General features: G+C 45.0%; 1 protein-coding gene across 1 annotated transcript; it reads left to right on the top strand.

The window, feature by feature from the left end:
• The first annotated feature begins 1,594 nt into the window (after positions 1-1,594).
• Positions 1,595-17,497, top strand: cfap144 (cilia and flagella associated protein 144). Its single transcript, XM_072239960.1, has 4 exons — positions 1,595-1,812; positions 10,269-10,328; positions 10,433-10,536; positions 17,266-17,497. The coding sequence occupies exons 1-4, from the start codon at positions 1,683-1,685 to the stop codon at positions 17,371-17,373; spliced, it is 402 nt and encodes a 133-aa protein (XP_072096061.1). The 5' UTR covers positions 1,595-1,682; the 3' UTR covers positions 17,374-17,497.
• The last annotated feature ends 9,863 nt before the right edge of the window (positions 17,498-27,360 follow it).

The raw sequence follows: 27,360 nt of genomic DNA, 5'->3' as shown, positions 1-27,360 counted from the left end.
CCACTCAACTAGCTGGTACATCTCGCTCCTGTACGCCACCTCGTCACCACCTGAAATTCTGCCAACATTGGTGGTATCACTTGAGCAATGCCTAGCCACACTGTCATAGGTGTAGAGAGAGTAGAGCAGTGGGCTAAGCACATACCCTTGAGGTGCGCCAGTGGTTGTTGTGAGCGAGGTGCACCGCAGTCTGTGCGGATTGGTGATAACATATCCTCCTCGCTGACGATCAACAGTGGCGCACCTCAGGGGTGTGTGCTTAGCCCACTGCTCTACTCTCTATATAATATGACTGTGTGGCTAGGCATAGCTCAAATACCATCGAGAATTTGCTGACGATACAACCATTGTTGATAGAATCTCAGGTGGGGACGAGAGGGTGTACAGGAGTGAGATTTGCCGACTCGTGGAGTGGTGCTGCAGCGACAACCTGGCACTCAACGTCAGTAAGACGAAAGAGCTGATTGTCGACTTCACGAAGGGTAAGACGAAGGAACACATACCGATCCTGATAGAGGGATCAGAAGTGGAGAGAGTGAGCAGCTTCAAGTTCCTGGGTGTCAAGATCTCTGAGGATCTAACCTGGTCCCAACATATTGATGGAGTTATAAAGAAGGCAAGACAGCAGCTATACTTGGCATGTCAAAAAATACACTCAAAAACTTCTATAGTTGTACAGTGGAGAGCATTCTGACAGGCTGCATCACTGTCTGGTATGGAGGGGCTACTGCACAGGACCGAAAGAAGCTGCAGAAGGTTTGTTAATCTAGTCAGTTCAATCTTGGGCACTAGCCTACAAAGTACCCAGGACATCTTTAGGAAGCGGTGTCTCAGAAAGGCAGCATCCATTATTAAGGACCTCCAGCACCCAGGGCATGCCCTTTTTCTCAATGTTACCATCAGGTAGGAGATACAGAAGCCTGAAGGCACACACTCAGCGATTCAGGAACAGCTTCTTCCCCGCTGCCTTCCTATTCCTAAATGGACATTGAATCTTTGGACACTACCTCACTTTTTTTAATATACAGTATTTCTGTTTTTGCACTTTAAAAAAAATCTATTCTACGTAATAGATTCACCTGTTTATTTATTATTTTTTCTCTCTGCTAGATTATGTATTGCATTGAACTGCTGCTGCTAAACTAACAAATTTCACGTCACGTGCCGGCGATAATAAATCCGATTCTGAGATGTTATTTCCAATCCTCACGGACGGTGGTCTTCCGGTTATGAAGTCGAAGATCCAGTTGCAGGGGGAGGTACAGAGGCTCAGGTTCTGGAGTTTTTTATATCAGAACTGTAGGAATGATTGTGTTAAACGCTGAGGTGTAGTAAATGAATGCCATCCTGACGTCGCTATTTGTATTGTTCAGGTGATCCAAGGCCGGGAAGAACCAACGAGATTACCGTAGACCTGTTGTAGGATAGGCAAATTGCGGATTAAATTGATACGATTAATATTATTTTCCCATGGGTCATAATTTAGACAGAGAAAGGCAATTCAGTAACAGGCTGGGATTAGAATCTAACGAGGCTTTCAGGAGTCTGCCGGAGAGTGTGGGGGAGGGAGGTTGTGTTTGGGTTCCACCGGTGGTTGCCTGGTGACCAGTGTAACAATTCGCTGTAGCAATCTCAGGCAGCCGGGAGTTTCTGTAACCGAGAGGGCAAAGCGACCTCATAGGATGGCACGGCCGGTGGAGAAAGCACCAAAAGATGCTGTGCAGCAACTGGCCATCGACCGGGAAACCATCAGGAAAGAACTACGCAGCCAGAAACTCTACTCAAACTTCAACATCAACTTCCGCACGAAGTGTAAGTCACGAGTAAACCGCGTCGGCTGTCAGGCTTTCACCATTTATATATCTGAACTGGATTTTTATTTAAAAAAAAAGATTAGTTTATTTGTCAGATGTTCACTCAAACATGCATCGTTCACGTCAAAACAAATCAGCGAGGATTGTGCCGGGCAGCCCGCAAAATGCGCCAGGCTTCGGGAAAGTAACCTCAAAATGGCTTTTTAAAAAGTGCACGCAGATAGACTTTAGCAATATTAGACTAGGAAAATAAATAAACCATTAGAGAATATCAGCGGGTAAGGAAGTGTCTGTGGAGCGAAGGCGACAGCCGTTATTTCGGGTCGAGTCCCTTCAACTGGTTTGAAAGTTGCAGGAGCTGGCGAGGTGATAGGTGGATCCAGGTGCGGACGGATAATGGGCGGACGGAGGACGGAAGAGTGGATACCCTTAACATATTTAAATCGGGCTATTTACGCACGTTTTAATTGGCTAATTAATATTTTATTTAGGGAACAGGGCGGAATAGGGCCCTACCAGCCCTTCGAGCCGCACCGCCTGACAACCCCGATTTAAATTATTACCTGGATTTGAATAATCTTATGAGTAATTATTGCATCCTCTTTCCGGGATGGTCAAAACCTGCATTAATGGAAGACATCATGAGTGGATACAATGGCTCTACTGCCTAGAACATGATGAAAGATTTCAAAGTGGGAGTTCACTTGAAGTTCAAGTTTAATTGTCATTCAACCATACATGTAACAGCCAAATGAAACAGTGTTATTCTGGGACAAGGTGTGAAACATAGTGCTGTACCAGCAGTCATACAGAGCGCAGGGCACATATAATTACGAAAACAGTACACATCTCTACATCAGGGCATTTAGGAGTGTTGAGGCACTCGGTCGGGTTCAGGTGCCGTTGTTCTGCAGCTATCGGCTTCTGGGCGGGCTTCAGCCGCCTCAGCGCTGAATCCCGCTCCGGAGTTGTGGATACACTTTTGGGACTCCGCGGTTAATGTTCCTTGTGTTCTTGTTTACTCCTGATAGGGTGCTTCAGCCCTGAACTGAATTGCCTGCGGATGTATACCCTGCGGTTAAAGTTAATCGTTTACGTTTTGTTGGCACAATCTGTTCTTTTTTTCGTACTTTAGGTGTTCGATGGTCCTTTTGTATGGCGTTTTTCTTTGTACGGGTTCTACTGAGTTTCTTTGATTTTGTGGCTGCATGCAAGAAGACGAATCTCAAGGCAGTATGCTATAAACCCTGGATGCTGCCAGTTACGCCACTGGCGTTTGGGGCAGCACTGAAGGTCCTCCATTTCTGGCGGTAGTCAGGGCTTCCTTCATCGTGTCAGTAGCTCGGTTTTCACTACTACTATTCATGTAAGTCTCGGAAGAGACTCAGGGATACCATCACACTCAGAAGGATTCTTCATTGCTTTTTCCCTAACAGTTTTGGTTTACTAGTCAGGGTTGTTAGCCCTGAGCTGAACCCCCGAACCTGGAGGACAAGTGGACCACTCTTAGTCTGGCCTCTACCTTTGACCTGTTTGGCATGGGTGACCCTATCAACAGCCAAAGCATAAAACCCTGACTCCAGCCAACATCGCTCTCGAGGTCATTGAAGCACGCAAGCCTCCAAACCCAACGACATGGTTGTGGCCTCCTTGGAGGGTACCGTACATATTCTTTGATAATAATTTGACTTAATTCTTAGGTCAATGTGTTGGGTCACATTGATGCTATAAACTCCAATGGAAAAAAAAAAATCCCAGACAACATATTGCTGAAATCGGGAGCGAAAATGTTTTTATTATTAATAAAATATAAAAGTTCCCAATGAAGAACGTCTGTATTTATGTAGCAACATGTTTTTTTTAGGATATCCAAAGGTACCTTATATGGGTGGTGGGGTGGAGATACGTCTCTACCGAAGGAGGTGTAAGGCGCTCCTTCCCTCCACTAGCCTGTAGCTCACCCTTGGGCAAGGTGTAGCACCTGCTTAGCCGCCCCCCTCCCCAACCGATCAGGGTCACGTGAAGTCATGTGAGCAGGTGGTGGATGGTCGTATGACCTGGTTATGCGACCACTGACACCAAATAGACAATCTCTGAGGAGTAGTGATAATGGCTGGGGTCACCCGTCTTGTAAAGACACTGCCCAGAAGAAGGCAATGGCAAACCACTTCTGTAGAAAAATTTGCCAAGAACAATGGAAAGACTATGATTGCCTATGTCTTACAACATGGCACATAACAATGATGATGAAACGTACTTTACAACTAACAAATTACAAGTCATTCCTGACTTACCAACAGGTTCAGTGTTTACAATGTCTGTAAATCAAATTCATCCCCAATATACCAGAATCAGATTATCACTGACATAAAGGTGGCACGGTAGCATAGTGGTTAGCACAACGCTTTACAGTACAGGTGACCCGGGTTCAATTCCTGCCACCGCCTGGAAAGAGTTTGTATGTTTTCCATGTGACTGTGTGGGTCCCCTCAGGTTTCCTCCCAAAGACCTACTGGTTCAGAGGTTATTTGGTCATTGTAAATTGTCCTGTGGTTAAGATGAGGATTAAATCAGGGGATGGCTGGACGGTGTGGCTCGAAGGCCCAGAAGGGCCTATCCCACACTCTATCTCAATAAATAAATAAACTAACATGTCGTGAAATTTGTTGTTTTGTGGCAGCAGTACAATGCAATAATACAAATTACAATAAGAATTTTGGAGAAGAGGAGTTTGGTGGGTAATACTGTTCCGACTGACCGGAAGTGCACTGAGAGCGGTAAGCGTAAAGGAGTTTGGTGCTTACTGTTCTGGCTAACAACGGATGGTGCAATCCGGGGCATATTACAATCGAGGAACGTGTTTGCAGTCTGGATATTGAACTTTTTACTGTTGGACTTCGGCCACATTCCACCGTGATGCAACACTTGGTGGCACGGGTGGTCGTTCCTGCCTTTGGCCATCGAACGTGCAGCTCCTCCCGTGAAGGGTCAGACACCCTGAGCCAATAGACTGGTCCTGGACTTATTTTCCATCTGGCATAGTTTGCATTTTGTTGTTTGATTGTTGGGGTTTCTTGTATCGCTATATTTATGCTCTATTCTTGGTTGGTGTGGCTGTAATGAAACCAAATTTCCCTCGGGATTAATAAAGTATATCTATCTATCTATCTATCTATATAAAAAATCAATAAATAGTGCAAAAAGAGAGCAATAATAGAGAGAAATAGATATGTATGTATGTACACAAAATCACTCGACCTTGCAGATGTCACAAAGACGACAAAATCTGCAGATGCTGGAAATCCAAACCTATGCACACGAATTGCTGGAGGAACTCAGCAGGTCAGGCAGCATCTATGGAAAAGAGTAAACAGTCGATGTTTGAGGCCGAGACCCTTCGTCGTGACTGAAAAGGAAGAGGAGAAATCCGAGAAGGTGAAACTGGGAGAGGGGGCGGGTGGGAAGTAAAGAGCTGGGAAGTCGATTGGTGAAAGAGATAAAGGGCTGGAGGAGGCGGAATCTGATAGGAGAGGGTAGGAAACCATGGAAGAAAGGGAAGTGGAGGAGCTCTAGAGGAAAGTGATGCGCAAGTAAGGAGATAAGGTGAGAGAGGGAAATTTGAATGGGGAACGGTGAAGGACGGGGCACCAATTACTGAAAGTTCAAGAAATCGATGTTCATGCCATCAGGTTGGAGGTTACCTCTCTTTCACCAATCAACTACCACCTTGTGCTTCTTCCTTCTCCCTTCCCAGGATTAATTCTAGTTTTGAGAATGTTACGTTTCACAGTGTTACTCAGCTGAGCCACCAATGCTCTAATGAATAAATTCTGGTCACCGTCTCTACATGGGTGTCTGTCTTTCCTCCACACTTGGGTTCCAACATTGCCAGTGCATATCGTGACTGCTCTTTAGTATGAGTGTCGCCATGGTGGACGTCGCTGTGGATTTTGGTTGCTTTCGCAGGTGAACAACTGAAAGCGGACAACAAGTCACGCATGTGAAAAATGCACACATTCCAGCCAATTGGGATTTCTGGTAATTATATTTAACTCCCTTCTTTTTGTGTCGGCCTTGTCAGGTCTTGATTGAAGCACAGCGATGACAACTCTCTCTGCTTACCTTACCCCTGTTCTTGGGATTTTCACGCACAACAGTCTCTAGAGTTTACAGAGAATTGTACAACAAATACAAAAACATTCAATGAGTGGCAGCTTTGTGGGCGAAAATGCCTTGTTAATGAGAGACATCAGAGGAGAATGGCCAGACTGGTTCAAGCTGAGAAGAAGGCAAAAGTAACTCAAATAACCACACATTACAACAGTGATGTGCAGAAGAGCACATCTGAATGTACAACACATCAAACCTCGAAATGAGTGGGCTACAGAAGCAGGTGACTGCTCTGGGTTCCACTCCTGTATCTAATAAAGAGGCCACTGTGTCATGGTCCGGTCCGTGAAGTCCGCATTCTGGTTCATGGTCCAGTCCATCGACCCTTGCTCCAGGTTTTCCTGTCTACCCTGTTTCTGTTCCTGTTGAGCACTAATTGAGGCAGCTGATTCTCGTTGGGGCAGGCTGCATAAATACCTCCAGAGACCAGGCTGTGGCTGCTGGATTGTTCTTGTCCTTACTCCTTGTATCCCTTCCCCTGCCTTCTGTTTCCTCGCCTGGAGCCTAGCCTTGTCTTGCCAGTAACTCTTGCCTCGCCCAAAGTTCTTGTCTCACCTTGCATTGCCTGAAGCCTTGTCTTGTCTTGCTGGTAACTCTCGCCTCGCCTGAAGTTCTTGTCTCACCTTGCATTGCCTGAAGCCTTGCCTTGTCTTGCCAGTAACTCTCGCCTCGCCTGAAGTTCTTGTCTCACCTTGCATGCCTGAAGCCTTGCTTTGTCTTGCTGGTAAGTCTCGCCTCGTCTCGCCTGAAGTCTTGTCTTGGAGCCACCCTGTACCTAGCTCCCTTCCTGTCCCTTGCCTCCGCTGGGTAAGTCAGGCCATCTTGCCGTTACCCTGTGGTTGGTTCTGTCCCTTCCTGTCCCTTGCCTCCGTCGGGTAAGCCAGGCCGTATTGCATCTACCCTGCGGTTGGTTCTGTCCTTTCCTGTCCCTTGCCTCCGTCGGGTAAGCCAGGCCATATTGCATTTACCTTGTGGTTGGTCCTGTCCCTTGCCTCTGTTGGGTGGTGTTCCGCGCCCTGCCCAGGAGACCCCAAGCCTCGAGCCTCGAGCCTCGAGCCTCGCCCCAAGCCTCAAGTCTCTGGTCTCCTGCCTCGCCTCAAGTCTCTAGCCAAGCCTGGCCCCAAGTCTGAAGACTCCAGCCTCGTCCTGCCTGCCAGCCCAGTCACGTCCTTGCCTAGTTCTGGGGTCTGAGCCAGAGGCAAGACCCAGGTTCTGGGTCCTTGTCCAGTCTCTGGCTTGGAGTCCAAGCCCAAGCTCCTAGCTCTCTTGTCCAGTCCTGTCCGGGTTCCCGGTTTTCTTGTCCATGTCCTAGCCTTCACCCTGTATCCTAGTCCTGTCCCTAGTACTTCAGTGTCAGTGTCTTGCCCTTGGGTATATTCCCAGCCACCTCCTTACGACACACTGAGGGTATTGTGATAGTTTTCATTTTCTTAATTATACTACTAGCCCATGTAACTTTATTTTTTTGCTTTTGAGAAGTGTGGTAATGGTAAATTTGTACAAAACTTGTAAGACCATAAGACATAGGAGCAAATTAGGTCATTCAGCCCATCTAGTCTGCTCCATCGTGGCTGATTCATCTTCTCTCTCAACCTCATTCTCCTATTTTCTCCCAGTAACCTTTGATACCCTTACTAATCACAAACTTATCAACCTCCTCTTTAAATATACCCAATGATTTGGCCCCCACAGCCATCTGTGGCAATGAATCCCATAGATTCACCGTTCTCTTACAAACAAGCAAGGACAAGGCACCCTCAAGATGACAGGTGTTGGGGTGGGAGGGAGGCTCAGGGTCTGTTCCAATCAAACATTCTCATTCTGGAGACATAAGAGACCACGGGTACTGGAATCTGGAGCAGCATGCACGAAACACTCGAGGAACTCAGGAGGTCAGGCAGTGTCTATGGAGAACCACCAACATAAAGTACCATTTGTAGGAACAAATGCGGGTCTATACACTGGACTCTTCAGTTTGTGGGAACTCAGTTGTATGTTTGCCATGTCCAAAGTTTAGGTGATGGTAACCTGCACATACTGAGGTATAGTCACTACTTTAACAACGAGTAATGTTGCAGAGAGTTGCAAACTCAGTCAGCTCCATCACCAGCCTTCCCAACATTAAAGACATCTTCAGAATGGCAGCATCCATCATTAATGACTCCTAGTCCCCCCCAGGACATGCTGTCTTCTTATTAGTGTCATCAGAGAGGAGGTACAGGAGTCTGAACACACACTATCAACATTTTAGGAACAACTTTTTCCCCTCCCCAATGAAATTTCTGAACAGACTCTGATCAATGCTTTCGGTGTAATCAAGAAATTGGTACTTTCTTACATTCTACTTGGTCTTGTTCTAAAATTCAACCTTTTTGGATAAATTTAAGAGTCTTATTGGAACAAATTACTGGAACTCAACTTCCACATAACCCTGTATTATTTCTATTAGGTGATACTGAAGGGATAAAACCAAAACTTAAATTGAATAAATATCAGAAAGAATTCATAAAAATTGCATTGGCAGTAGCTAAGAAGGCTATTGCAGTTACTTGGAAATCCGATTCGTATTTAAGTATGAATCGTTGCAACAATGAAATGGCTAGTTCTATTCCACTCGAAAAAAAATTCTTATAATTTAAGAGATAAATATGAAACATTTTTGAATATTTGGCGCCCTTATTTACAAAAGACAGGATGGCATATCTAGTTGGTCTGATGATAAAGATGTTGGTCCCTTGGGGAAAGTAATAAATAAATATACTAAATTTATTTTGAATCCCATGGAGCACGTGGAAACCTTCCAATATCCAGGCAGTTCTTTTTTTTTCAGGTAGGAGTATATATCGGGGGGAAGGGTTAAGGGGAGGGGGGGTAGACATTATCTTTTCATATATTCACTTTGAAAACTCAATAAAAATTATATTAAAAAAAGATTTCTGAACAGACAATGAACCAACCCATGAACACTACCTCACTACTTTTGCTTCCTTTTTGCAGTACTTATTTAATTTTATTATAGACAATATATATTTTTGAAACTTATAGTACTTTTTCTGTATTGCACTGTACTGTTGCCACAAAACAACAGATTTCATAATGTATGTCAGTGATATTAAATCTGATTCCGAATCTGACAGAGAGCACAGCAGGCAAATTGATCGGAGCAAGTTCCAGCAAGCAGTGATGAGGCTATGGTTTCAGTAATACAACAGACAGAACTGTGCAAAAGTCTTTGGCACATACAGTATATATAGCTAGCATGCCTAAGACTTTTACATGGTACTGTAGGAATTTTACGTATTGCACTGTACTGCTGCTGCGAAAAAAAACAAAGTTCATGACATATGTGAGTGATGATAAACCTGATTCTGATATGGGTCTCTACTGTGGACTGAGAGTGGGAAGGGGGCAGGGAGAGGGGAATCATGGTTGGGAAAAGGGGAAGGGAGAGGGGAGGCAGCGGGAAGCATCTGAGAGACATTCTGTAATGATCAATAAACCGGTTGTTTGGGATCAAATGATCTTGTCTGGTGTCTCAGGGCTGGGTGTGTCTGCACCCACTTCCCCACCCCTGGCAGTCCTTCTCCGCTGCCTGTCCCACACCCCTCCCAGGGTGCTCCACCCTCGCCATTCCTAACATCATTTGCTCCCGCCAGATTTACAAACTCGCTCTCTGCTCTACGTTGACAAATAGAGTAGCAGCACAACTCTAAGGCACCCTGTTTGTGCCTAAGCCTTTGCACAGTACTGTGCATATTTGTTACTGCACAATATGCTTTCTTTTGTACATTGGTTGTTTGCCAGTCTTATTTATATACAGTTTCCATAAATTCTATTCTATTTCCTTACTTTCCTGTAAATGCCTGCAAGAAAATGAATCTCAGGGTAATATATGGTGACATATGTATACTTTGATAATAAATTTACTTTGACTTTGACAAGACAGACGCTTGACTTAAGAAATAATGTCATTATGATTTTACACTTTATTGTTTACCTGCACTGTGCTTTCTCTGTAACTGTTACACTTCATTGCACAGAATTGTAGAACATAGAACTGTACGTCACAGGAACAGGCCCTTCAGCCCACAATGTTGTGCTAAACCAAATAAATTAGTAGTGATGTTGAGTAAGGGATAAAGAGAACATCCCAATTTTTATCATAGTTGAAAATATGAAAGTTGCATAAGTAATATATCATCACATTTAGCTTTAAGTAACATAAGATGTTTTTTTAAATGATATTCTGTTTAAATATGTGCCTTGTATTTATTTTCCCAACAGTCCATTGTATTACAGGAAAACCTAATGTCCGCGATGTGGATATGGAAGGGGAGGAGGATCGTATGTATCTATATTCATTTTATTCTCATAATATGCTCTCCTGGTACGCAAAAGGTCTTGTTCTACTTATAATTTTTGCATGTGGTTTCCATATCATCATTTAGAGGAGTTGTCCAGAATATTACGGCGCAACTTTCTGGAACCAAGGATGAAGTACACCATGCCCCAGACAGAAGCTCAGGAGATTGGCTGGATAACGACTCCACTGGTAAGGACATTAAGCTCCCTGAAAAGAAACACTATGGAAAATACCAGGCACATAAATCTGGTGTTGAAAGTGGGTTGAGGTTACAAAGTCACCCAGCAAGAGCTTGACATTTACAGTGGAACATTTTCAGAAGTAGAAAACCTCTAAACCAGGGGTTCCCAATCTGGGGTCCTGGACCCCTCGGTTAACGATAAGGGTCCAGGGCATAAAAAAGGTTGGAATTCCCTCCATTAAAATGAGTTGGCATTAAAATAATTCACATGAAATATACACCCAGTGGCCACTTAATTAGACCCTTCCTATACCTAATAAAGTGGCCACTGAGTGTATGTTCATGATCTTCTGCTGCTGTAGCCCATCCACTTCAAAGTTCAATGTGTTGTGTGCTTGCTCCTTGAAGATATCCTGATACTATCAGAGACTTGTGCCCATGAAGGAGCTGACTGAGTTTACAACGCTGCAGCTTATTTCGTTCCTATGCAGTAGTTCCCCCGCAACCACCCCGTACCAGATGGAGATGCAGCCAGTCAGAATACTCTCCATGGTACATCTGAAGAAATTTTCAAGTGTTTTCGGTGACATACCAAACTTCCTCAAACTCCTAATAAAATATAGCTACCATGCCTTCTTTGTAGCTGCATCGATATGCTGGGTCCAGAGTTATTGACACCTAGGAACTTGAAATTTCTCACTCTTTCTACTTCTGATCCCTCAATGAGGATTGGTGTGTGTTCCCTTGTCTTACCCATTCTGAAGTCCACAACCATTTCTTTGGTCTCACTGCTGTTGAATGCAAGGTGGTTGCTGCAACATCACTCAGCTGTCTGATTTATCTCGCTCCTGTACGCCCTCTCATCACCATCTGAAATTCTGCCAAAAATAGTTGTGTCATCAGCAAATTTATAGATGGCATTTGAGCTGTGCCTAGCCACACAGACATGGGTATAGAGAGAGTAGAGCAGTGGGCTAAGCACACACCCCTGAGGTACGCCAGTGTTGATTGTCAATGAGGTGGAGCTGAAATTTCCAACCCACACAGATTGTGGTTTTCTGGTTAGGAAGTAGAGGATCTAGTTGCAGAGGGAGGTACAGAGGGAGACCCAGGTTCTGGAACTTCTTGATCAGATTGTGCTAAACACAGAGCTGTAGTCAATAAATAGCTTCCTGATTATAGGTATTAGTATTCTCCAGGTGATTCAAGGCCACATGACACATGAAGAGCCAATGAGATTGCCATATACCTATTGTGGCAATAGGCAAATTGCCGTGGGTCTTTGCTGAGAGGATTAATTCTAGCCATAACTAACCTCTTAAGACACTTCATCACCATAGATGTGAGTGCTATTGGACGGTAGTCATTAAGGATGCTCACCCAGCTCTTCTTGGGCACTGGTATGACTGTTGCCCTTTCGAAGCAGGTGGGAACTTCCGACTGTAGCAACGAGAGATTGAAAATGTCTTTGAACCAATTGGTTGGCACAGGTTTTCAGAGCCCTACCTGATGCTCCATTAGGGCCTGTCACCTTGTGAAGGTTCACCCTCTTCAAAGACAGTCTGACATCTGCCTCCAAGACAGAAATCATAGAGTCACTGGATGCTGTGGGGATCTGCATAGCTGTAATTTTATTCTCCCTTTCAAAGCGTGCATAAAAGGCATTCAGCTCATCTGAGAGTGAAACATCACTGCCATTCATGATGTTACATTTCATTTTGTAGGAAGTATAAGCCTGCAAACCCTGCCCTGTCATGGACCGGTCCGTGAAGTCTGCATTCCGGTTCATGGTCCGGTCCATCGACCCTTGCTCCAGGTTTTCCTGTCTACCCTGTTTCTGTTCCTGTTGAGCACTAATTGAGGCAGCTGATTCTCGTTGGGGCAGGCTGCATAAATACCTCCAGAGACCAGGGCATGGCTGCTGGATTGTTCTTGTCCTTACTCCTTGTATCCCTTCCCCTGCCTTCTGTTTCCTCGCCTGAAGTCTTGCCTTGTCTTGCTGGTAACTCTCGCCTCACCTGAAGTTCTTGTCTTGCCTTGCATTGCCTGAAGCCTTGCCTTGTCTTGCTGGTAACTCTCGCCTCGTCTCGCCTGAAGTCTTGTCTTGGAGCCACCCTGAACCTAGCCCCCTTCCTGTCCCTTGCCTCTGTCGGGTAAGCCAGGCCAGATTGCCGTTACCCTGCAGTGGGTTCTGTCCCTTCCTGTCCCTTGCCTCCGTCGGGTAAGTCAGACCAGATTGCCGTTACCCTGCGGTTGGTTCTGTCCCTTCCTGTCCCTTGCCTCCGTCGGGTAAGCCAGGCCAGGTTGCCATTACCCTGCGGTGGGTTCTGTCCCTTCCTGTCCCCTGCCTCCGTTGGGTAAGTCAGACCAGATTGCTGTTACCCTGCGGTTGGTTCTGTCCCTTCCTGTCCCTCGCCTCCATCGGGAGGAGTACTGCGCCCTGCCCAGGAGGAGCTTCAAGGCCCCAAGCCTCGAGCCTCGCCCCAAGCCAAGCTTCTCACAATGGCGGGGCATTGGGAGCAAGGGTGGACCCAAATGCAAGATGCATCTTGTGAGGTTAATTAAAATTAGTTTATTGTTTGATATCAGGAGAGCTAGGCAGGAGCAGGAGTAGTGAACTGGACAAGGACTGAGAACTACGACTAGGCAGGGACCAAGGGTCTGGGCTAGGACTCAGAATCGGGTCCCAGAACTAGAGGAGACATGAAGAGGCTAGGGTATGGACTCCAAGCCCGAGACTGGGCAAGGACCCGGTACCTGGGTCTTGCCTCGGGCTTGGACCCCAGAACCAGGCATGGACATGACATGGGCTAGGGAGAGGAGGAACATGGGAACACAGAGCCTCGGTATTGGGAGAGCAGGTATATGGAACCATGGACACATACAGAGAACAAAGAGTCTGGTCTCCTCCTTGGGTACAGGACATAGGGTTGGGACTCGCACACAGAACAGAGAGCCGGGACCCCTCCTTGGGTACAGGACATAGGGCCGGGACTCATGACCCTCTGCGGGGCAATGGCAAGATGGCCTGACTTACCCCACGGAGGCGAGGACAGAACAAGACAAGACCGACACGAATGAACACCAGACAGTACCTATCTAGCTCCGGTGATGGAACTAGACCGAAGTGCAGGTGGGGGCTGCAGACGAGGGCTAGAGGCAAGAGGGGCAGAGAAGGGATTCAGACAAGCGGGTAGGACAGGAATCACAGACCGCCAGGGCCAGGACTAGACTCAGAACTGGAAAGCCGCCAGGGCCAGGACTTGACATGGTACTTGAACGCCACCAGGGCCAGGACGTGGACGTGGTACTTGGATGCCGCCGGAGCCAGGACGTGGTGCTTGGAACCTCCGGGTAGTGCCGAGCTCTCGACTCTGCCTGGGAACAGTAGACAGCGGCTCTTGATTCTCTCCGGCGGGTTAACTGACGGACCCACCTTGATGAGGAAACTTTGCAGGCTCGCTTCGGCGAGGTAACTGGACAGGGTTGCTCCGGTGAGGAAAGGCGAATTACCAGCACTCACTTCAGGCGGAGACAAGGCTTGGTCTGGCCAGAAGACATTAGCACGCCGTGACTTTGCAGACGCTCCCGCACCGAACGGCTGAAAGCCGGAGACTATAAACTACCGGTTCAGCCGAGTGTTAATTGCCTCTAATCACCAAAGTTGAGGGACATGGGAAAACAGGGAATCAACGGTTCGGATCGTAACATAAAGAAGCTAAATTTAAAGGGACCCCGATCCGCACCATGACAAAGCTTCAAGACCCCAAGCCTCAAGCCTCTGGTCTCAAGCCTTGCCTCAAGTCTCTGGTCTCCAGCCTTGCCCTGCCTGCCAGCCAAGTCACGTCCTTGCCTAGTTCTGGGGTCCGAGCCAGAGGCAAGATCCAGGTTCTGGGTCCTTGTCCAGTCTCTGGCTCGGAGTCCAAGCCGGGGCTCCTAGCTCTCTTGTCCAGTCCTGTTCTGGGTTCCCGGTTTTTCGTGCCCATGTCCTAGCCCTCACCCCATATCCTAGTCCTGTCCCTAGTACTTCAGTGTCTGGGTCTTGCACTTGGGTCTGTTCCCAGTCACCACCTTATGACATGCCCGAGTTGATGTGCATCTGATTCTGCCTCCAACCTTGTTCGGAATAGTTCCTTTGCTCTTGAGGAAGCCCTTTGTAAGTCACACCTGGTTTTCTTGTATAGTTCTGGCTGCCAGACTTGAATGCCACAGATATAGCCCTCAGCAGACTATAAACCTCCTAGTACATCAATGCCTCTTTTTCTACCATTTTAACTATTTCCATGAAACTTCAGCTCATTAGGGCAGCCGCTTAATTGGGCCAAAATGTACTGGTCCTGATGTGTCCCAATTAACTGGAATCCACTGGACTTATTAGTTTTTTTTGTACTTGCGCAGCTTGCCTTCTTCTGTGCCTTGGTTGTCAGTCTTTTTTTGTGTAGTTGTTCATTGATTCTATTGTATTTCTTTGTCTACTGCGAAAGCCTGTGAGGAAATGAATCTCAGAGTAGCATATGGTGATGTGTACATATTGGATAATTCATTTACTTTAAACTTTGAACTTTGACATTGGTGTGGCTGATTCAGATTTCAGTTTTGGTTACCTTGTTGTGGGAAAGACGTCACTAAACTGAAAACAGTGAAAAGGAAGATTTACAAGAGTGTTGCCAGGACTCGAGGGCCCAAGTTATAGGGAGAGGTTGGCAGGCTAGGACCTTATTTGTTGGAATGTGAGAGATGCAGAGGTCCATAATGTCATGAGGAACATAGGGTGAATGCACACTGTCTTTTTCCCAGGGAAAGGTAACCAATGACTAGATGGGTTTAAGGTGAGAGAAGACAGATCTAGTCATAAAGAAATATAGTATGGAAAAAGGCCCTCTAAGCTTGGGCTGACCATCAACCACCCATTTACTTATGATCCTACATTAATCTCAATCAACAAACAACCTACTGGAAGAACTCAACGGTTCCTGAGGGGCAACTTCTTCACCGAGAGACTGGTGTATACATGAAACAAGCTGCCAGAGGAAGTGGTTGAGGCAGGTACATTAACTACATTTAAAAGCTATGTGGATAACTTTTAAAAGACACAAGTACACAGACAGGAAAGAATTGGAGGGATATGGGCCAAATTCGGGCAAGAATGACCGGCTTCGATGGAAATTGTGTTTGGCATGGTTAATTTGAGCTGAAGGGTCGGCTTCTGTGCTATTTGACTCTGTGACTCAATTTCATGGCTTATTCTACGGGGCGGCACAGTAGCGTAGTGGTTAACACAACTTTACAGTACCAGCAACACGGGTTCAATTCCCACCCCAGCCTGTAATGAGTTTGTACGTTTGCCCCGTGACAGTCTGGCTTTACTCCCACAGTCCAAAGATGTACCAGTTGGTCATTGTAAATTGTCCCATGATTAGACGAAGGATAAATCGAAGGTTGCTGGGCGCCACAGCTCGAAGGGCTGGTAGGGCCTGTTCCACACTATATCCTGATAATAATAACAATGTAAGTGCTGTACTATCATATGAATATACCATGTGTGATCACTTTCGAAAGTGAGAGGGATTTTGCCAGTAGACTATGCCATGAGGCTGAGATCTAGAGTGTACTGCTGAATGGTAGGCCTCATTAATGAGGCGCGGGCAGCTGTGGAGGCCAAGTCTTTATGTATATTTAAGGCAGGGGTTGATAGATTCTCGACTGGCCAGTGCATGAAGGGATAGGAGGTAAAGGTAGGAGATTGGGGCTGAGAGGAAAATTGGATCAGCCGTGATGAAATGGTGGAGCAGACTCGTTGAGCCCAATGACCTAATTCTGCTCCTATATCTTATGTTCTTATGGTCTTGATAACTATTTTATGAAGTCAGTGAGCTGCACTTCGCTTGTGATAATAAAGAAATCAATACAATGCTTAATTCTATTTGGAGATACAGCATGCTAACAGGCCCCGCCAGCCCAGGAGCCCGCACCGCCCAATTACACCCAAGTGACCAATTAACCTACTGACCTGTACGGCTTTGGAAAATGGGACAAAGCCCCCGGAGTACCTGGAGTAAATCCATGGGGCCATGGGGAGAATGTACATAGTCTTTACAGACAGCAGCGGGAAGAGAACCCGGGTCGCTGGAGATGTAATAGCATTACACCATCGAGCCTAATTGTGAAAATATGTTAATATTGAAAAGGAACTGGAGTCAGAATCACAATCAGGATTAATATTACCTGCATATGTTCTGAAATTTATTGATTTGCAGCAGAAGTATATTGCAATATATAATAATAAAAGAAAAATATAATTTACAAGATGTACATATAAAAAAATTAAAGATTAGTAGTGCAAAAAGGGAGCAAGAACAGAGTGAGGTAGTGCTCATGGGTTCAATGTCCATACAGAAATCTGCTGACAGAGGGGAAGAAGCTGTTCCTGAATCATTGTGTGTGTGTCTTCAGGCTCCTGCACCTCCTCCATGATGGTAGCAATGAGAAAAGGGCAAGTCCTGGGCGATAGGGGTCTTTACTAATGGATGCCACTTTCTTGAGACATTGTTCTTTGAAGGTGTCTTTGATGCTGGGGAGGCTGGTGCCCGTGATGGAGCTGGCTGAGTTTACAACTTTCTACAGCTTTTTCTGATCCCGTGCAGTGGCCCCTCCACACTTTGAACTTTGAGCAATACTTTGAAATGCAGATGGTTCAGAAATGGCTTGATAGGTTAAAATCTCACTCTCTCCTGCAGGTTTCTTCAGATTGGAATGATCGGAGACTGAACTTCCCTCACCAAAGCAATGAAATTACAAGATTTATGGCACAGTACTTTCTTCAAAAGGAAAACTCCAAAAATTAATGGAAGCCACATAATATCCCTTTGATCTACCTACTGGTTATGAAAAGACTTAAGAGATGTAAAAATAATGTGAGCAAGCTAGTTGTAATTTTGCGTATCTGTCGAGAATAAACATGCATAACAGCTGGAAAATAGCTTGGTTTATTGACATTCTTTAAACTGCATAGCTCAGGCTGAGGGAATGTGATCCTTGGTAGAATATAATAATTAATTTGCACGAAAAAGGGTATCATTGTGGTTTATGGTACTGTTCCTTATGTATATAATACAAAGGTCAAACCTTTGCACCTGGTTCAGTCGGGTTGGATCTGCACCCACTGCTTGTGTTCACATTATTCCAAATATCCCAGTTTGCAAGTCAGCAGCCAATCTTTATTCATTGAGATACAGCACGAACAGGCCCTTCCAACCGGTCCATTTTCCCTCTCAGCCCCAGTCTCCTCTCTTCTCCCCATATCCCTTCATGCCCTGCCTAATCAAGAACCTATCAACCTCTGCCTTAAATATATCCAGTGGCTTAGCCTCCACAGCTGTCAGTGGCAACGAATTCCACAGATTCACCATTCTGTCTGAAGAAATTCCTCCTCAACTCCATTCTAAATGGACACCCCTCTATTCTGAGGCTGTGACCTCTGGTCTTAGACTTTCTCACCATAGGAAACATCCTCCCCACCTTCACGCTATTGAGGCCTTTGAACATTCAATAGGTTTCAATGAGATCGCCCTCATTCTTCTGAATTAGAGTGGGTACAGGCCCAGAGCCATCAAATGCTCTTCATTAAAGGCATCCGTTAGTCTTGCGAGACCATGGATCTGCACATGGAAAATCTTCAATCTCCAGGTTGCAGGCCTGGGCAAGGTTGTATGGAGGACCAGCAGTTGCCCATGCTGCAAGTCTCCCCTCTCCACAACACCAGTGTTGTCCAAGGGAAGGGCATTAGGACCCATACAGCTTGGCACCAGTGTCGTCGCAGAGCAATGTGTGGTTAAGTACCTTGCTCAAGGACACAACACGTTGCCTCGGCTGGGGCTCTTCATATGATAAGCCTTTCAATCCCAAAATTGTTTTCGTGAACCTCCTTTGAACCCTCTCCATTTCCAGAACACCCTTTCTTAGATAGGGGGCCCAAAACTGCTCACATTGGAAGGTCTCTCTACCACCCATCAGGGACATTTATCAGGAGCACTGCATACACAGGTCTCTTAGGATTATTAAGGATCCCACCCATCCATCCAGCACCCTCTTTGACTCTCTACCATCAAGCAGGAGACTACAATGCATAAAAACAAGAATGGTCAGGAGGTTTCTTCCCCCAGGCCATTAGGCTTCAAAGTGAAAAGGCCAAGTACACTCAACCTATTCTCATAAGGTATGCCCTCCAATACAGGCAACATCCTCGTAAATCTCCTCTGCACTCTCTCTATAGTATCCACATCCTTCCTGTAGTGAGGTGACCAGAACTGGACACAGTACTCCGACTGGAGTCTGACCAAGGTCTTATATAGCTGTAACATTACCTTATGGCTCTTGAACTCAATCCCATAGTTGATGAATGCCAACACATCATATGCCTTCTTAACAACACTGTCAACCTGTGCAGTAGCTTTGAGTGTCTTATTGACATGGACCCCAAGATCTGTTAGATCCTCCACACTGCCTAGAGTCTTAGCATTTATATTATATTCTGTCTTCAAATTGGACCTACCAAAATGAACTACTTCACACTTATCTGGGTCAAAGTCCATCTGCCACTTCTCAGCCCAGTTCTGCATCCTATCAATATCCCGCTGTAACCGCTGACAACCCTTCAAACTATTCACAACACCCCCAATCTTTGTGTCATCAGACAAACTTACTAACCCATCCCTTCACTTCCTCATCCAGGTCATTTATAACAATCACAAAGAGGAGGGGTCCCAGAACAGATCCCTGTGGAACACCACTGGTCACCGACCTCCACGCAGAATACGAACCATCTACAACCACCCTTTGCCTTCTGTAGGCAAGCTAATTCTGGATCCACAAAGCAAGGTCTCCTTGGATTCCATGCCCCCTTACTTTCTGAAGGAGCCTTGCATGGGGAACCTTATCAAGTGTCCTCACACATTTCAGCACCAGCATAGCATGCCCACAATGCTTGGCAGAACAACACTTAACACAAAAATGCAACAAAGTAACACCAGCAAAGCAAGTCCCTGTCCTTCATCCCACTTACCCTCACACACATACACATAGACAGTCCCCCGACTCCAGATAAGACCTCCAATCTTTAGTCTCCAAGCTTCAATTTCCTGACTTCTGTTCACTTTCGGGCTTATCTTCAGTATTGACCTCAAGTCCTGCTGATAATGGGACCCTGAATTCCAGGCTTGCCATCTGACCGGCCCTTATACCTCTACGTTCCTCCTTTTCCCATGGACATATGATCCTCTGATCCACCGACCTGGGACTACCTGATATCTATGGATGTACTTCGTCACCCATCGATGCTGCTGGCCTTTGAGTGCAGAGCAGTGCCCCAGACTCTGGATGTCATCTGCCCTTATGTTCACATCACTGGATTTCGAACACAGAGTGGAGGCCTGGATTCCAGATGTCGTTTGCCACTAGTCTATGTTGTTAGTCTTCAAACGCAGAGAGGGTATCTGACCTCGAACTCCCCCACATCCCTGTTCCTAAACCCAAAATCTGACCTCTATCTCCTCACATCCCTAAACCCAAATCTGACCTCTAACTCCTCACATCCCTGTTCCTAAACCCAAATCTGACCTCTAATTCCTCACATCCCTGTCCCTAAACCCTAATCTGACCTCTAAATCCTCCACATCCATACAACCATAAGACCATAAGACATAGGAGCAGAATTAGGCAATCTGGCCCATCAAGTCTGCTCCGCCATTCAATCACGGCTGATCCTTTATTTCTCTCCTGATCAATCTTAGTTCCTGACCTTCTCCCCATAATCTTTGATGCCATGTCCAATCAAGAACCTATCAATCTCTGCCTTAAATACACCCAACAACCTGGCCTCCACAGCTGCATGTGGCAACAATTTCCACAAATTCACCACCCTTTGGCAAAAGAAATTTCTCTGCATTTCTGTTTTGAAAGGGCGCCCCCTATCCTGAGGCTGTGCCCTCTTGTCCTGGATTCTCCCACCATGGGAAACATCCTGTCCACATCTACTGTGTCTATGCCTTTTAACATTTGAAAGGTTTCAATGATATCCACCCAACCCCGTCATCCTTCTGAATTCCAGTGAGTACAGACATAGAGCCATCAAATGTTCCTTGTATGATAACCTTTTCATTCCTGGAATCATCCTAGTGAACCTCCTCTGGACCCTCTCCAATGCCAGCACATCTTTTCTAAGATGAGAGGCCCAAAACTGTTCTCAATACTAAGGTGAGGCCTCACTAGTGCCTTATAAAGCCTCAGCATCATATCCCTGCTCTTGTATTCTAGACCTCTGAGGTGAATGCTAACATGGCATTTGCCTTCCTCACCACTGACTCAACCTGCAAGTTAACCTTTACGGTGCTCTGCACAAGGACTCCCAAGTCCCTTTGCATCTCAGATTTTCGGATTTTCTCCTGTTTAGAAAATAGTCCGCAAATTTATTTCTACTACCAACGTGCATGACCATGCATTTTACAACATTGTATTTCCTTTGCTACTTTACTGCCCATTCTCCTGATCTGTCTAAGTCCTTCTGCATCCCACCTGTTTCCTCAACACTACTTGCCCCCCACCAATCTTCATATCATCTGCAAACTTGGCAACAAAGCCATCTGTTCCATCATCTAAATCATTGATATGCATCATAAAAAGAAGTGGTCCCAACACCGACCCCTGCGGAACACCACTAGTCACTGGCAGCCAACCAGAAGAGGATCCTTTTATTCCCACTTGCTGCCTCCTACCAATCAGCCAATGCTCTAACCATCAAAGTTGCTGGTGAACGCAGCAGGCGAAGGGTCTCGGCCTGAAACGTCGACTGCACCTCTTCCTAGAGATGCTGCCTGGCCTGCTGCATTCACCAGCAACTTTGATGTGTGTTGCTTGAATTTCCAGCACCTGCAGAATTCCTGTTGAATGCTCTAACCATGTTAGTAACTCTCCTGTAATACCATGGGCTCTTAAGTCGGTAAGCAGTCTCATGTGTGGCACCTTGTCAAAGGCCTTCTGAAAACCTAAATGTACAACATCCACTGCATTCCCTTTATTTATCCCACTTGTAATCTCCTCAAAGAATTCCAACAGGCTCGTCAGGTAGAATTTTCCCTGAAGGAAACTATGCTGACTTGGTACTATCTTGTCCTGTGTCACCAAGTACTCCATCACTTCATCCTTAACAATTGACTCTAACATCTTCCCAACCACTGAGGTCAGTCTAACTGATCTAATTTCCTTTCTGCTGCCTTCCTCCTTTCTTAAAGAGTGGAGTGCAATTTTCCAGTCCTCTGAGACCATGGCAGAGTCCAATGATTTTTGAAAGATCATTTCTAATACCACTACAATCTCTAATGCTACCTCTTTCAGAACTCTAGGGTGCAGTTCATCTGGTCCAGGTGGCTTACGTGCCTTTAAATCTTTCAGCTTTTTGAGCACCTTCTCCCTTGTAATAGTAACTGCATTCACCTCTCTTCCTTCACATACTACAACATCAGGCATACTGCTAGTATCTTCCACAGTGAAGACTGATGCAAAATACTCATTTAGTTCATCAGCCCATCTCCTTGTCCCCTGTTATTATTTCTCCTGCCTCATTTTCTAGTAGTCCTATATCCACTCCCATTTCTTTTTTATTTTGAACGTACTTGAAAAAACCTTTACTATCCACTTTGATATAATTTGCTAGCTTGCTTTCATATTTCATCTTTTCCCTTTGAATGATTTTTTTTAGTTGTTCTCTGTAGGTTTTTATAAACTTCCCAATTCTCTATCTTTCCACTAATTTTTGCTTTGTTGTATGCCCTTTCTCTTGCTTTCACAATAGCTTTGACTTCCCTTGTCAGCCATAGTTGTACTATTTTAGCATTTGAGTATTTCTTCATTTTTGGAATACATATGTTCTGCACCTTCCTCATTTTCCCAATAAACTCAAGTCATTGCTGCTCTGCTGTCATCCCTGCCAGCAGCTCTTTCCAATTTACTTTGGCCAACACCTTTCTCATACCACTGTAATTCCCCTTACTCCACTGAAATGCTGCTACATCAGACTTTACTTTCTCCCTATCTCCCTCCCTAATCTGACCTCTAACTCCTCACATCATAAGACCATAAGATATAGGAGCAGAAGCAGGCCATTTGGACCATTGAGTCTGCTCTGCCATACAATCATGGACTGATCAAATTCTTCCAGTCAGCCCCACTCCCCTGCCTTCTCCCCATACCCTTTGATGCTCTGGCTAATCAAGAACCTATCTATCTCTGCCTTCAATACACCCAATCACTTGGCCTCCACAGCCGCTTGTGGCAATGAATTCCACAGATTTACCACCCTCTGACTAAAGTAATTTCTCCACATCTCTATTCTAAATGGACATCCTTCAATCCTGAATTTGTGCCCTCTTGTCCTAGGCTCCCCTACCATGGGAAATAACTTTGCCATATCTAATCTGTTCAAGTCTTTTAACATTCAGAATGTTTCTATGAGATCCCCCCTCATTCTCCTGAACTCCAGGGAATATAGCCCAAGAGCTGCCAGACTTTCCTCATATAATAACCCTTTCATTCCTGGAATTATTCTCGTGAATCTTCTCTGAACCCTCCCCATTGTCAGTATATCCTTTCTAAAATAAGGAGCCCAAAACTGCACACTTCAAGTATGGTCTCACGAGTGCCTTATAGAGCCTCAACATCATATCCCTGCTCTTACATTCTATACCTCTAGAAATGAATGCCAGCATTGCATTCACCTTTTGCACCACTGACTCAATCTGGAGGTTAACCTTTAGGGTATCCTGCACAAGGACTCCCAAGTCCCTTTACACCTTCCAAAATTGTATTTCATTTGCCACTTCTTTGCCCATTCCCCTAAACAATCTAAGTCTCTCCGCAGGCTCTCTGTTTTCTCAACACTACCCGCTCCTCCACCTATCTTTATATCATTGGCAAATTTAGCCACAAGTCCAATAATCACATAGTCCAAATCATTGATATACATCATAAAAAACAGCTTTCCCAACACCGACCCCTGTGGAACTCCACTGGTAACCAGCAGCCAGCCAGAATAGGATCCCTTTATTCCCACTCTCTGTTTTCTGCCGACCAGCCAATGCTCCACCCATGCTAGTAACTTCCCTGTAATTCCATGGGCTCATATCTTGCTAAACAGCCTCATGTGCGGCACCTTATCAAAGGCCTTCTGAAAATCCAAGTACGCCAAGTCTACTGCATCTCCTTTATCTACCCTGCTTGTAATTTCCTCAAAGAATTGCAGTAGGTTTGTCAGGCTGGATTTTCCTTTCAGGAGACCATGCTGGCTTTGGCCTATCTCGTCATGTGCCTGTTCCTAAACCTTAATCTGATCTCTAACTCCTCCACATCTCTGTCACTAAAGCCAAATCTGATCTCTAACTCCCCACATCCCTGTTCCTAAACCCAAATCTAACTTCTCACATCCCTGTTCCTAAACCCAAATCTGACCTCTAACTCCCCACATCCCTGATCCTAAACCCAAATCTGACCTCTAACTCCCCACATCCCTGTTCCTAAACCCAAATCTGACCTCTAACTCCCCACATCCCTGTTCCTAAACCCAAATCTGACCTCTAACTCCCCACATCCCTGTTCCTAAACCCAAATCTGACCTCTAACTTCTCACATCCCTGTTCCTAAACCCTAATCTGACCTTAACTCCCCACATCGCTGTTCCTAAACCCAAATCTGACCTCTAACTCCCCTCTCTGTCCCTGAACCATCCCTACAAACTTAAAAAAAGCAACTAAGTCTGACCCACGACCTCAATGGAGATGGCAGCTCGACACCACCTTGAAGGGCAACAGGTGCCTGGGAAAGCCATTACCTTGAAATTTCCTTCCAGGCATACATTCTACTCACTTGCATATTTATCTCCAATCCACCTCTGTTGTTAACAGAAATGCTTGCAATCCTTTACCCCACTGTCTTGCAGGAGTACTTTTACCGCAGGTCATAAAAACTTTCACTACCACCTTCTGTTGCTCACAGTGAGGAATAATAAATTCTGGCCTTGTTAGCACTGATCGATTCGAAGAATAAATTTTTAAACAGTATCAGTAGCAATCCATACCTTCAGACTGTCTGCGGCAAGCATGGGCCAACACAAAGTCATGTTCAGGCAGGATCTTGCACAAAAGAAAATGTACAAACAAGAAGTCTGTTGCATGATGAAAGGAGTCAAGACCTTGTCATATCAGTCAAAGGAACTGACTTGGAACACATGCAGCTTTTTCATACTTGCAGTATTTCATGTTATGCATTTAGATTTTGGCTGAAGGGATTGCAACACACGGCTTCATCTTGCATCATTTCCCGAGAACAGAAGTGATTATGTGTCGTTACACTTCGGCAAAATTTATTTTGGTGCACACAACACGTCCTGGAGATTGGACTGAAACACATAGCATATCAGTGGGCAACGTATTTTATATAAAAATAATAAGTGATACATTGAACAGTACAGCACAGGAACTGGATCTTGGGCACATCTTGTCTGATCCGATCATGATACCAATCCAAATAATCCCATCTGCCCACACGTGACTTCTATCCCTCCACTGCCTACCTGATCATCTGTCCGTCTAAATGCCTCTTACTGCTATCTGTCACCTTGATACTGATCACCATCTCCATCGCCTTGCTTCAATCACCTCCCCTGGCAGTATGCTCCAGGCAGCAAGTTCTCTGTAATAAAAACTTGTCTCTTTTACCCCTCACCTTCAACCGATGTCCTCTGGACATTTCCATCCTAGGATAAATAACTTTCTACCCTGTCTCATCATCATCGTTACATGCCATGACATATCGCATGGGCAATCATGCTTGTTCTTGGCCAATATTTCTACAGAAGTGGTTTGCCATCACCTTCTTCTGGGCTGCAAAGTGTCTTTACAAGACAGGTGACCCTCTTCATTATCAATACTCTTCAGGGATTGTCTGCCTGGTGTCAGTGGTCACATAATCAGGACTTGTGATATGCACCGGCTGCTCAAATGGCCATCCACTGCTTCATGTAACCATGATCGGGGGGCTAAGCAGGTGCTACACCTTTCCCAAGGGTGGCCTGCAGGCTAGCGGAGGGAAGAAGTGTCTTACACCTCCTTTGGCAGAGATGTATCTCTTCCCCGCCATCCATTATGCTATCTATGCCTGTCATAATTTTACGCACTACTAGGAGATCAATCCTCCATCTCTGATGCTCCAGAGAAAACAATCCAAGCTTGTCCAACGTCCCCTAAAATCTAATGCTCTCCAATCCAGGTAGCATCCTGGTGAACCTCTTCTGCATCCTCTCCAAAGCCTCCACGTCTCTCCTACAGTGTGGTGAACAACACTGCATACAATCCTCCAAATGTGACGTGATCCCAAACAGACATCTCAGTTTGCTGCTCAGGGCAGCGCAGTAGCGTAGTGGTTAGCACAACGCTGTAAGATCAGAGTTCGATTCCCACTGCTGTCCGTAACAAGTTTGTACTGTTTTCACTGACCACATGAGCTTCCTCTGGGTGCTCTGGTTTCCTCCCACATCCCAACGACATACCGGCTAAAATTATTAAGTTGTTATTAAGGTTATTAATTTGTGGGCACACTCTGTGCTGATTTGATTTGATGGAAATGGCACATTTCAATATACATTTTCATGTGCATGTAACAAATAAATATATCTCTCATCTTCAGATATTGTCTAGTAAAATGGACAGAAAGTGTGCAGACGTTTCAGGTATTTTATTTGAAATGAGTGTTACTCAGGAGCCTGAAGACACACACTCAACGTTTTTGGGAACAGCTTCTTCCCCTCCTCCATAAGATTTCTGAATAGATAATGAAACCATGTATATTACTTCAATAGTTTTTTTTTCATTCTTTGCTCTTTTTGCACTACTTAATTAATTTTTAATATTTTTATAAGTTTAACTTGCAGCTTTTTATTATTGCATTGCACGGTACCGCTGCCACAAAAGAACACATTTCAAGACATATGTCAGTGATATTTGTTGTGTGTTTAACATTTCTGTAATATTTAAGAAATATTGTAAATATATTATTTGATTAAGCACTCCTTGTTGCTTAAATACTTCATTATGGTTGTATATATGAAGTATATAAATTGCATATGTCATCTCCCCACCACATGATATACGTGCACCTTGCTTAAAGTAAAAACGAAGTTAGACTCGCAATCTGGACCCTCTGAGTTTTCTTTCCAATTAATTTAACGTTTTGGAGTTATAAAACATAACAATATTCAAACCAACTCTCATTCTCATATTTTAACATTTGCCTTTTCAATCAATATTAGTGCTAACTTATAAAAATTGCTTTTTTTAACCTATGACAAGACATAAATCCGATTGACTTTGATAATGAAGGAGGAATGTTTGGAGCCGACGGACATTTATTTTACAATATCTATTCATAATTCCCTTCCGTGAGAAGTAGCTAATATTCTGACAATCATGGGAAGCAGGAATTATATTGCATGTTCATTGGAATGGTAACCCAGCACAAACCTAGCCCGTGAAACTACTCTAATAAACCAATCCACTATTTTAGCCTTTGAAAAGTAATAGAAGAAGAGAGAGGCAGGAAGACAAAGGGAATTCCAGACTTAAAGCTCTCGGCTGAACTGCCAGAGTGGGCTGACTAAAGTCAGGAATGTGTGAAAGACCGAAATTTTATTTTATTTAGAGATACAGTGCAGAACAGCAACTCACTGATTTAACTCTAGCCTAATCACAGGACAATTTACAAAGACCAATTAACCCATTAACTGGCACGCC

Source organism: Mobula birostris, chromosome 22 (assembly GCF_030028105.1).
Source record: "Mobula birostris isolate sMobBir1 chromosome 22, sMobBir1.hap1, whole genome shotgun sequence".
Classification (NCBI taxonomy): Eukaryota; Metazoa; Chordata; class Chondrichthyes; order Myliobatiformes; family Myliobatidae; genus Mobula; species Mobula birostris.
Note: the sequence above shows the minus strand (reverse complement) of the source record. Positions and strands in the feature narration are given on the sequence as shown.

What these genes read in the sequence shown, in the direction of transcription:
- cfap144 (XM_072239960.1), top strand. Translation starts at nt 1,683, where the DNA reads ATGGCACGGCCGGTGGAGAAAGCACCAAAAGATGCTGTGCAGCAACTG. An exon ending in CATCAACTTCCGCACGAAGT is followed by an intron (nt 1,813 to 10,268) that starts GTAAGTCACGAG and finishes TTTTCCCAACAG; the next exon opens with TCCATTGTATTACAGGAAAA. An exon ending in TATGGAAGGGGAGGAGGATC is followed by an intron (nt 10,329 to 10,432) that starts GTATGTATCTAT and finishes ATCATCATTTAG; the next exon opens with AGGAGTTGTCCAGAATATTA.